General features: G+C 44.3%; 1 protein-coding gene across 1 annotated transcript in view; it reads right to left on the reverse strand.

Annotated features, from left to right (window-relative positions):
• Positions 1–13152, reverse strand: part of LOC126260765 (LIM homeobox transcription factor 1-beta) — a 197512-nt gene that overhangs the window by 71808 nt on the left and 112552 nt on the right. The window contains exon 4 of the mRNA XM_049958104.1: positions 3975–4146. Coding sequence (XP_049814061.1) covers positions 3975–4146 — 172 coding nt within the window. The remainder of the gene's footprint in view (positions 1–3974; positions 4147–13152) is intronic.

Here is a 13152-nt window from a genome sequence, read left to right on the forward strand (position 1 = left end):
TTCTCTGCCCGGGGATTGGGTGTTTGTGTACTCATCATTTCATCAGCACCACCATTTGTGAGAGTGACTGGATTGGATTGGATTGTGAAAAAAAAAAAATGGACTGTGTAAAAATTGGGACTTTACACGGGCAGTTGAGCGCCACACATACCAAACATCATCAAACATCATCATACATCATCATGTCATGAATATCAATATACGACACAGGACTTTTAGACTGAAACGCCAAAGAAACTGATGAAGGCATGCGTATTCCAATACAGAGATGAGGCAGAATACGGCGCTGCAGTCGGCGGCACCTATATTACACAACAAGTGTCTGGTGCAGTTGTTAGATCGGTTACTGCTGCTACAATGGCAAGTTATCAAGATTTAAATGAGTTTGAACATGGTGTTATAGTCGGCGCATGAGCGATGCGACTGAGCATCTCCGAGGTAGCGATGAAGTGGGGATTTTCCCGTACGACCATTTCACGAGTGTACCGTGAATATCAGGAATCTGGTAAAACATCAAATCTCCGACATCGCTGCGGCCGGAAAAAGATCCTGCAAGAACGGGAGCAACGACGGCTAAAGAGAATCGTTCAACGTGACAGAAGTGCAACCCTTCCGCAAGTTCCTGCAGATTTCGGTGCTGGGCCATCAACAAATGTGAGCGTGCGGACCATCCAACGAAACATCATCGATATGGGCTTTCGAAGCCGAAGGTCCACTCGTATACCCTTGATGACTGCACAATAAAAAGCTTTACGCCTCGCCTGGGCCCGTCAACACCGACATTGGACTGTTGATGACTGGAAACATCTTGGCTGGACAGACATTTCAAATTGTAACGAGCAGATGGACGTGTACTGGTATGGAGACAACCTCATGAATCCATGGACCCTGTGTGCCAGCGGGGGGCAGTTCAAGCTTGCGGAGGCTCCGTAATGGTGTGGGGTGCGTGCAGCTGGAGTGATGTGGGCCCCTGATACGTCTAGCTACGACTTTGACGGGTGACGCGTACGTAAGCATCTTGTCTGATCACCTACATCCATTCACGTCCATTGTGCATTTCGACGGACTTGGACAATTCCAGCAGGACAATGCAACACCCCACAAGTCCAGAATTACTACAGAGTGGCTCCAGGAACACTCTTCTCAGTTGAAGCACTTCCACTGGCCACCAAACTCCCCGGATATGAACATTATTGAGCGTAACTGGTCTGCCTTGCAACGGATTTATGGACAGCCGTGCAGGATTCATGGTGTCAGTTCCCTCCAACACTACTTCAAGTCGAGACCATGCCACGTTGTGTTGCGTCACTTCTGCGTGCTCTCGGGGTCCTGCACGATATTAGGCAAGTGTACCAGTTTCTTTGGCTCTTCAGTGTAGAAACAAACATACAATTGTTATTAGTATGTTTTTTTCTAAAGGTCCTGCATCGTATATTGATATTCATCACATGCTGTACAGATTATTTAAGTAATGTCAAATGTAATGTTGTGGCTTAAACCATTTTAACTCTTATCCGTGAATATGGTCCATGACTGAAACTAGTCCATATCTGGTTTAAACTAAAAGGTGCTGATAGTCAAACATGCATTTTATACATAATTGTGATTATTTTTACAAGGGGAGAGATTCTGGCTACTATTTTTCAAACTCGGTAAATATAAGGTCTTTAAAAATAATTTTTTTCGTTATAAATTTTCTTCATATTTTGTAAGAGTAAAATGATGTTATAAAGTAAAATATTGCATGCTTTTGAAACAAAGAAAAATTTCCGCTACTAGTCACAATAAAAGATTATTTATTCGTCACATGACCGTTTTCGAGCTTGTGCCCATCCTCAGGGGTTTGTACATTCACGGTCATTTTTATTCTGCTGCTTATTACTGTTTGAATGTAAAGAACATTATTTGCTGGTGACTAAACAGATACGAGTGGAACAGTTGTAAATGAATGGTTCAAATGGCTCTGAGCACTATGGGACAACAATTGTCGTCATCAGTCCCCTTGAACTTAGAACTACTTAAACCTAACTAACCTAAGGACATCACACACATCCATGCCCGAGATAGGTTTCGAACCTGCGACCGTAGCAGTTGCGCGGTTCCGGACTGCGTGCCTAGAACCGCTAGACCACCGCGGCCGGCAGTTGTAAATCACAAGGCAGCATTTGTCGAAAATATATTTGTACACACATAAAGATGAAGTATCCTTACTATAATTATGCTGTGGTGACAGTTTTTCCACTCAGTTGCACATTTGTTAAAAATGTCACCAGCAAATACACTCCTGGAAATTGAAATAAGAACACCGTGAATTCATTGTCCCAGGAAGGGGAAACTTTATTGACACATTCCTGGGGTCAGATACATCACATGATCACACTGACAGAACCACAGGCACATAGACACAGGCAACAGAGCATGCACAATGTCGGCACTAGTACAGTGTATATCCACCTTTCGCAGCAATGCAGGCTGCTATTCTCCCATGGAGACGATCGTAGAGATGCTGGATGCAGTCCTGTGGAACGGCTTGCCATGCCATTTCCACCTGGCGCCTCAGTTGGACCAGCGTTCGTGCTGGACGTGCAGACCGCGTGAGACGATGCTTCATCCAGTCCCAAACATGCTCAATGGGGGACAGATCCGGAGATCTTGCTGGCCAGGGTAGTTGACTTACACCTTCTAGAGCACGTTGGGTGGCACGGGATACATGCGGACGTGCATTGTCCTGTTGGAACAGCAAGTTCCCTTGCCGGTCTAGGAATGGTAGAACGATGGGTTCGATGACGGTTTGGATGTACCGTGCACTATTCAGTGTCCCCTCGACGATCACCAGTGGTGTACGGCCAGTGTAGGAGATCGCTCCCCACACAATGATGCCGGGTGTTGGCCCTGTGTGCCTCGGTCGTATGCAGTCCTGATTGTGGCGCTCACCTGCACGGCGCCAAACACGCATACGACCATCATTGGCACCAAGGCAGAAGCGACTCTCATCGCTGAAGACGACACGTCTCCATTCGTCCCTCCATTCACGCCTGTCGCGACACCAGTGGAGGCGGGCTGCACGATGTTGGGGCGTGAGCGGAAGACGGCCTAACGGTGTGCGGGACCGTAGCCCAGCTTCATGGAGACGGTTGCGAATGGTCCTCGCCGATACCCCAGGAGCAACAGTGTCCCTAATTTGCTGGGAAGTGGCGGTGCGGTCCCCTACGGCACTGCGTAGGATCCTACGGTCTTGGCGTGCATCCGTGCGTCGCTGCGGTCCGGTCCCAGGTCGACGGGCACGTGCACCTTCCGCCGACCACTGGCGACAACATCGATGTACTGTGGAGACCTCACGCCCCACGTGTTGAGCAATTCGGCGGTACGTCCACCCGGCCTCCCGCATGCCCACTATACGTCCTCGTTCAAAGTCCGTCAACTGCACATACGGTTCACGTCCACGCTGTCGCGGCATGCTACCAGTGTTAAAGACTGCGATGGAGCTCCGTATGCCACGGCAAACTGGCTGACACTGACGGCGGCGGTGCACAAATGCTGCGCAGCTAGCGCCATTCGACGGCCAACACCGCGGTTCCTGGTGTGTCCGCTGTGCCGTGCGTGTGATCATTGCTTGTACAGCCCTCTCGCAGTGTCCGGAGCAAGTATGGTGGGTCTGACACACCGGTGTCAATGTGTTCTGTTTTCCATTTCCAGGAGTGTAGTTTTCTTCCTTTTCAAACAGCGATCTTCAGCAAGGGAGACATGTACCTGAATGTATAAACACCTGCACATGGGCACACGCCCGAAACTGGTCGTGTGACGAATAAATAATCTTTTATTGTGACTGATAGCGGAAATTTTTCTACGTCTCATAAAGGAACAGCTACGGAGTTGAGCAGCATCCACTACGGATAAAATTCACTTATTTTAAGACATACTTTTTTTGTGTGCAGCTCGCTGTGTACTTTGCACGGGCAGACTGGCCCCCTTACCTGTCGTAGTCGTGCTTGCAGTAGAGGCTGCCGGCGCGCAGGTAGCACGAGCCGGAGAGCAGCGCGCCGCAGTCGCAGCAGGCGAGGCAGTGTTCGTGCCACGACGCGCCCGACACGCGCATCACGAAGCGGTCGTGGATCTCGCGGCCGCAGCCCTCGCACACCTCCGCCCCTGCCACAGCACAGCGCAGCGCGTCAGACCTCCCTCACCAGCGCCCGCACACCTGCGTGCCGGGCCCGCTTACCCGCCCGTGGAGCGGGCGTCAGCGCCAGCACCACCGACTATAGTCGCAGTCACGAACGATGGCGGTCGAGTTCGGGCTCGTTCTGCCAATCTACGTCACGCTTTCTGCGGCAACCGACGAGCCTTTTGTTGTGTTCTCAGCTCTGAGCTTTGAATGTCGTAGGCAGTGCGAGCATTAAACGCGATCGTAACGAGCTATGTAGTCAATGAGATTTTCACTCTGCAGCGGAGTGTGCACTGATATGAAACTTCCTGGCAGATTAAAACTGTGTGCCGGACCGAGACTCGAACTCGGGACCTTTGCCTACCCAAGCACGACTCACGCTCCGTCCTCACAGCCTTATTTCCGCCAGTACCTCGTCTCCTACTTTCCAAACTTCACAGAAGCTCCCGTGCGAAACTTGCAGAACTAGCACTTTCTTCCAGGAGTGCTAGTTCTGCAAGTTTTGCAGGAGAGCTTCTGTGAAGTTTGGAAAGTAGGAGACGAGGTACTGGCGGAAGTAAAACTGTGAGGAGGGGCGTGAGTCGTGCTTGGGTAGCTCAGATGGTAGAGCACTTGCCCGCGAAAGGCAAAGGTCCCGAGTTCGAGTCTCGGTCCGGCACACAGTTTAAATCTGCCAGGAAGTTTCATATAGCGAATGTTTGTTCCATTTGTTGTGATCTGTCACTGGTGTTGGTAAGTGACAAATTCTCCCCGAGCAAGCGAGAGACATAATTTAGAGTATACGCGTTTTCTTTGAGCACAGAGCACGTGTATACACTTACCGCTACCATCGCTTGGACCCGGTAACGGTGCAATCCCTGGCCACGTCTCGAGCTCCACGAACCGCCATTGTTTGTGGGTCAGACTATAACAAATTCACCTCCTAGCTCACCAGCTAGACTAGTGCCATCTGTACACTGAAAGCAACATGGTGAAAGAATAACCCGAACGACTCTAAATTTTACCAATGGCTCCAGATTAAAAGAAGGAGAACACATTGGATGTGCTTTTCTATGTCCACAGAAGCAAATCTAAAAAAAAAAAAAAGATATTCAAAGTCTGGAATTTCGTTTTTTTCTGTGAAAGTTGTAGCTATACTATCAGCACTAAAATATGTAACCGATCTTCGGTTTCCAAGGTCCTAATTCTATTCGATTGTAGCCTGTGTTGACCTTACAGTCTCTAAGGCACAAGAAGTGGAATTCAAAAACCACCAGCCACGTTTTTAGAATCATTTGGCCATGCACCCAGTGTGGAATCCAAAGATGGACAGTGGAATACCTGTGAGTTAAATTTCACTGCGGCGTCAGTTATAAAGGAGAAGTCATCATTTTTCCCACTGGTTTGAAATGGCCCGCCGTGAATTTCTGCCCTGTTGCCAACCTCTTCATCTCCTAGCATCATGGAAGTTATTCCGTGATGGTTCAAATGGCTCTGAGCACTATAGGACTTAACTTCTGAGGTCATCAGTTGCCTAGAACTTAGAACTACTTAAACCTAACTAACCTGAGGACATCACACACCCATGCCCGAGGCAGGATTCGAACCTGCAACCGTACCGGTCGCGCGGTTCCAGACTGTAGCGCCTGGAACCGCTCGACCACTCTGGCCGGCATTCCGTGATGTCTTAATAGATATCCTCACATCCTGTTCCAGTGTCTGCATATGTTCCTTTCCTCGCCGATTCCGCAGAAAACCTCCTTGTTTCTTAGCTTGCCTGTCCACCTAATTTTCAACATTCTTATACGGCACCACACCTCAAATGTTTCGATTCTCTCCTGTTCTGGTTTTCCCACAGTCCATGCTTCACTACCATACAATGCTGTGCTCCAAACGTACATTCTCAGAAATTTTTTCCTCAGATTAAGGCCTATGTTTGATACGAGCAGCCTTCTCTTGGACAGGAATGCCCTTTTTGCCAGTGCTAGTTTGCTTTTGATGTCCTCCTTGCTCCGTCCGTCATTGGTTATTTTGCTGCCTAGGTAGTATAATTCACTGACTTCATCTTCTTCGTGATCCTCAATTCTGCCGTTAAGTTTCTGGCTGTTCTCATTTCTGCCACTTCTCATCACTTTCCTCTTTCTTCGACTTACTCTCACTCCATATTCTGCACTCATCAGACTGTTCATTCCATTCGACTGAGCCTGTAACACTTCCTCACTTTCACTGAGGATAGCAATCTCGTCAGCGAATCTCGTCATAGCCATCCTTCCACCTTCAATTTTAATTCCGCTCCTGAACTTGTCTTTTATTTCCGTCACGGCTTCTTCTGTGTGTGGATTGAGCACTAGGGGCAAAAGATTACGTCCCCCTCTCACACCTTTATTAATTCGAGCACTTCTTTGTCAGTCTTCCACTCTTTTTGTTGCCTCTTGCTTCTTGTATATATTGTACATTACCTGTCTTTCGTTATACCTTACCCTTATTTTTCTCAGACTTTCGAATATCTTGCGCCATTTGACAATGTCGAACGGTTTTTACAGGTCGACATATCCTGTGAAGGTGCCTTGATATTTCTTCGGCTTTACTTCCACTGCCAACCGCAACGTGAGGACTGCCTCACTGGTACCTTTACCTTCCCTAAAGTCAAACTGATCGTCACCTAACAGATTCTCGATTTTCCTCTTCGTTCTTCTTCTGAAATGAGAAATATTCTTGCTATAGAAGCCACAAAATTCGGTAGAATAATCGACCTCAAACTTTCGTCTTCTGAATTCTACCGTGTGGCCGCACAATGTTTTTCAACAATGGCAAGAGGACTGGAACGTGTCTCAGTTCTTCAGGGGACGTTATAATGCCCGTGTTCAGCCCGTTATTCCACGTAGACCCTGGTTTCTCGATGTTCACCTCCCCAGATGGCTGATATCTATTGTCTACCGTATAAGATTCAAACCACGCAAGTTTTCCGACCCATACCGCGGCGTTTGAATTACTCCAAATCGACTCTGTGCTGCTCTGATAGTACAGACATGAGTCGAATTCTCTTTGCAAGCCCAAAATAGAAGAGGAAGAGACAATAGTTCTTGCAACACTTGATGTCGTGTGAAAGAGGTTTTTCCGACGAATAACGCCATTCTACATGAGTGACCCTGCGTGTTGTAAGAGCTTTTTAAATTTTTACAAGCTGCCAATGTATTACTATAGTAATAACGCAACAGTCGGAACCATGTCACTAAAAGTTAACATGTATATGTGTAGTTATTTCAATTTAGGCACTGAACATTTCCTCTTGCTCTTTTCGTTTTATTGCTCATATTTATGGTGCCGGTACGAATAGCTCTGTCGAACTATTACGTAAAATTTCACACAGCACGTCAAACACCTTTGTTAAACATATACTAGAATATTTATTTGCCGGCCGGTGTGGCCGTGCGGTTCTAGGCGGTTCAGTCTGGAACCGCGTGAACGCTACGGTCGCAGGTTCGAATCCTGCCTTGGGCATGGATGTGTGTGATGTCCTTAGGTTAGTTAGGTTTAATTAGTTCTAAGTTCTAGGCGACTGATGACCTTAGAAGTTAAGTCGCATAGTGCTCAGAGCCATTTGAGCCAATATTTATTTATATTAGTGTCTCAGCACAATTGGCAACCGTAAACACTGTTATTGTTTTTCTATCTTTTCCTTCAGTTACCAAAGTCTATTGTTCAATATTTTACATGCTGGAGTGCTGTAATGGGTGTGAACCTGTCTGGCCTGTGATTAGACTCTGGAATCACATTCGGCAGGGACGGGAATCCAAATTCCCATCCGTCCATACACAGCGCGGCGCTAGGGTGATCGCGTTGGTCTTGGCAGCTACCAGAGCGGAGATGGTACCTAATACCGCACTGTCCATTCCTTCCACTGTGCACACACACACAAATATACAAGCGGAACACTACACTATTGTCACCACAGTCAACCACGCGATTTAGACACAACACGACACTGCATAACCAGTCGATGGAAAATGACGGCAAAACATCTCCACAAGCAGCTTGTTCTGTGTAGCATGTTGCACCCTTGTGAAATTGAAAGAGATTAGCAGGTTGTCTCTAGCTTTCCCCTTTAATCGTGGGGCATATTACGTCTAAGAACGTAAGGCCTGGCGAGAGTCACGGATGACTTTTTTTCTGATCATCTGTCTTCTCACTGGTTTCATTCGGTCCACTGTGATTACCTCTCCTGCGCCAATTCCTTTATCTTTACGTAGCAACTACATCAAATGTCCTTAGCCATTTGTTCGAAGTATTCTAGTCTCTGTCTCCCCCTGCAGCTTTTACCCTCTAGGGCTTCCACCCTGGAACTAATTCCCTGATGTCTTAACAAGTATCTTGTTATACTGTTCCTTCTCCTTCTTGGTGTTTTCCACATATCCCTTTCCTCGGCAGTTCTCAGGAGATTTTGCTCGTCCGTCACCTTATCAGTCCACCTAATTTTCAGCATCCTTGGCAGTGCGAAGTGGCCGTTCGGTTAGAGGCGTCATGTCACGGATTGCGCGGCCCCTCCCATCGGAGGTTAGAGTCCTCCCTCGGGCATGGTTGTGTGTGTTGTACTTAGCATAAATTAATCGATGTAGTGTGTAAGTCTAGGGGACCGATGACCTCATCAGTTTGGTCCCTCAGGAATTCACACACATCTGAACATTTTTTCAGCATCCTTCTGTAACGTCAGATCTCAAACCCTTCAATTCTTCGTTTTTCCATATTTTTCACTAGCCATGTTTCACACTGGTATGCTCTAGACGTACATTCTAAGATGTTTTTCTCCACGCTAGCAGACTTCGTTTGGCGAGAAACACTCTCATCGCCTTTGATAGTCTGCTTTTTAAGTCACCCTTGCTTCCAAGGTAGATGATTTCATTCGCTTTATCTTCTACGCGATCCATAATTTTGACGGTAGCTTTGTCGCTCATTTCTGCCGCTTCTTTATTCTTCGTCCATGTCCTGTGCCCAGCAGACTCCGTTCAACAAGTCCTGTAATTCTCTTTCACTTTCACGGATGATAGAAATGTCACCAGCGAATCTTATCGCTGATATCCTTTCACCGTGAATTTTTATTTCACTTTCTTTCTTGCTTCTTTGATACACAGGTCGAACAGTAGAGAACAACGATTGTGTCCCTACCTTACGCCATTTTTAATCCACGCCTTTCTCCTTTGGTGTAACTATTCTCAGTTGTCTCTCTTGGTTTTTATACACGTTACATAATACTTCACTTTCCTTCCATTTTCCATCGAAATGCCAGGAATGATTTTTTGATGCCGAACGCCAAACTGTTTGTCATCTCAGTGTTCTTTTCCATTCTTATATATATTATTCTTGTCAGAAACTTGGACTCTTGCGCTGCGACGGTTATCACGTTTATCTGCCTTTTGTGTCATTGTGGTTTTGTGGATGATATTCTTCCGTAAGTCCGATGGTACGTCTCTAGTGTCGTAGATTTAACTCAGTAACTTTAATAATCGTTTGGTTGCCACTTCCCGTAAAGATTTAGAAATTCCTAACGTAAGTTATCTATTTTCTTTGGCTTCCTTTATCGCAGATTTTCCCAAGACCTATGAAACTCTGACTCTATTATTGGATCCCCTGTATCTTTCAGATCGACATCTCATCCCACCAGCAGGAAGTTCCTCCCCCTCGTTGAAACCTGCAGGTCACTCTTTCCTATGCTTCCTTACCTCTACATTCAACAGAGCAATTCCTTTTCCACTCTTAATTCATTGAAAATTATTTTGACTGTTCAATATGACGAATTGTCCATCCGACGACGATTTTCTTTTAAATTTCTTCAGATTGATCCTGCACCCATTGGCTTTGGCTTCGTCATACTTCCTACTGATTTCATTTGTAAGAGGCACATATTGTTGAATTTCTTTCTTTTCTTGAGCACTCTCGATATTCTTTCCGTCGTTGGTGAAGTGTAATACTTTTTTTTTTTCAAAATTATGATTACCTGTTTCGATTTGGGGCATATATCTTCTTTATATCTAAGACTGCCCTTTGCAGCACTAGCTTTAGATCTGAAGATTTGTGTACGAGATCGAAACAGATAATCAAACTGTAAAAATGCAGTGGGTGCCTTAGACAGATTTTTCACTATATTTGTCTGTCCGCTTTCTGTGATTTATCCTTTTTAGAGATGTACGTTACTACACAGGTGAACTACCTACTATGGCATTCATGATCAAAATATTTACAGCCTTGGAGAATTTCAAACACCACATCATCATTCCTCAGTGTGTCAGAACCCACTTCCTTGCACATTTAACCTTCATAACAATTTCAGCCTACTTCTGAATTATTATCTGCATCTATATCTGGTCTTGGCTAACCGTTAAAATCGAATATGGTTATGTAAGGATGCTCAATAGCCGCTAGGTTATCGTTTGAAGCGTTCCTGTTCTTGCATTGGTGTTGGAAGTGATGTACTGATTTAGTAACGGCAAGACAAGATTGAATTTGGATGATTCTCCGATATTTTTCATCAGTACAATAAGTAATCTTCAAATTTTCAAGAATATTTATTCTTCACTTTCTATTACATACTCATTCTAGTAACTACCAAATCACACAACATTTATGGGTTAACGAAAGTGAGGGGTAGGGAGAAGAGGGATTGTAACACTACGGCATTGTGGAATTTCTGCATTGTTCCCGACACCCACTTCTTGAGTATGGGAATGACATGAAATTATCATTAGCATCCAGATTTCAATGACAAATTATTTTTTCCTGAACTTGAGGGTGAACTTACAACAATTTATTCACGGAGACAGGTATTTTGGTGTAGCAAAATGTATTTTTATTGTGCATGCAGAGCCTGATTGCCATTGATGACAATGTACCACACAAAGGGGCTTTATAATTCACGTATCCCATGATCTGAAATTGGCAACATAACTTTGCTGCAACTAGTAATCAAGATGTGTATCCATTGCGACCTGGGCAATAAAACTTCTATTTTGGAAGCTGTTTTACTCTGATATAGAGATCGCTTTCCTTCTGACAATGTCCGGTAATTACACTTATTGATTCACTGATGAATGTATACCAAATATTATATAATGTCCATATACTTCAGCAATAATGACTATTAAACTCTTTTTGTTGCATCAGGTTACTAGGGAGATAAAATACATTTAACGTCAATGAGTATAAAATTGCTTAAAAGAAATTATACATCATTTGTCTAGCAATAGAATTTGACATTTAATGCATTATTAGGAGTAAAATTATTGTATTGTATTGTATTGTAAGAGATACTGTGATATAATTTCATTAGCAGTTACTGACTATCGAACCCTATTCTTTGTTGAAAGAAGTGGTGAAATGTAATAGCGTGATGGCGTAGACTGCCTGACAGTAAATGAACAACCAATTAGAGTGGTTTAGGTTGCACTCCAAACAGCATCACTATTAACACAAAAAACTGAATCATCCCTGAAGAACTGATATATATGTTCCTGTCAATAGTATGGTATGCTTTGCTTCTAAACTAGTTACCGCTGAATTTTCTTTAATAAAACTTCCAGATGTGTGGCACTGCTAGCATTTATTGCGCACTAATGAGCATCTAGACTCAGTAGGACATAAAAAATAATATTTTACTGAAGCGAAAGTAAACACGTGCAAAGATGGTCATTAATAGACGCTGGAAACAGGCAATGTTACCACCGTATATGGCGTAGCCGAAACAGAATAGGAAGAAACAAAATTTTCCAAATCTTCCAAAATACTGAAGGTTTTCTATAATTTAAATAATGGGGGAGACTTTAAAATTTGACATGTAGCAATCATTTTTCATTCTAAACCCATTAACGTACGTATCATTGTAATCAGGGAAGACTATAGAATTTAATAAAGTATTGAAAAAATTTTCGAGATATCCATCATTCAAAAGTATCCTGTGTTCTTAAGACATCAGCGAATAGCGTTCGCGGTACTAGAGGGGACCGTAGAGGGTAAGAACTGTAGGCGAAGACAGAGATTGGAATACATTCAACAAATAATTGAGGACGTAGGCTGAAAGTGCTATTCTGAATCAGAACACTGTTTGGGAAAAGGGAAAGCAAAACTATCAACCTTCTACATCTGCGTTTGCAATCTGTGCAGCGTAAAGTAGCAGATCAAGATAATAATGGGAATTTATTGATTGCGAAACTGCCTATTTTAAGAACGAAGTAATGGAAAACTTTATTGTTGGTACTCACACCGAGTAACGAAGATAGTTGCTGGATTGTACGGAATTTAATTACAGATCAACAAGTTTTTCTCCAGATATGAACAGAAACTTCAGGCACGTTACTTTACCTAGGGAATGCACGTGAAGAAGACCACGAGATATAAGACTGAATGAAAGAAGCGGAAGCAGTTTGGAAGGTTGAGATTAGGTGAAACTAGGCGAATGATGGCGTGTTCTAGAACAATAATCTTTCGTGAACACTTCAGTTTAGTTCGCTACATGTTGCATGTCTAATATGTCCGATAATTTCCTTACAATGTGGGACGTACATGTTACATAGTCAATATATCATAAACTACAGGAATCTCAGAGTTAAATCATAAGAAAAAGCAAAAGCATATACAAGGGAGACAGGAAACTGCGAAATAAATCATAAATAACTTTCGTTCCAAAATTTTTCTCTAATGACTAACTTTTACTGCGTAATTTGGAACAACAATGAATTTGAAAATGACGAAGAAACACGTATTAGAACCCACCAGCGACAGAACAGCATTTTTGACGGCTGCGAGAAAGGAACTTCCGGAGATATCAGAGAGTCTTGCGGGAATAAAAGCTTGCAGAGGAGTGATTCATAGCCTACGGCCTTTCACCAACTTGTGCGGAGTTTTGCAACAGTCAGCTGCGCCGCTAACAAAGTGAGGCAGCAGGTAGAGTATCGATTCACCTGCAAGCCAGGCGCCGGTGGAGACTGAATTCTGCCGCCTAGCAAACTGCCGAGGCAGACTTT

This window comes from Schistocerca nitens, chromosome 5, assembly GCF_023898315.1.
Source record: "Schistocerca nitens isolate TAMUIC-IGC-003100 chromosome 5, iqSchNite1.1, whole genome shotgun sequence".
In the NCBI taxonomy this organism is placed as follows: Eukaryota; Metazoa; Arthropoda; class Insecta; order Orthoptera; family Acrididae; genus Schistocerca; species Schistocerca nitens.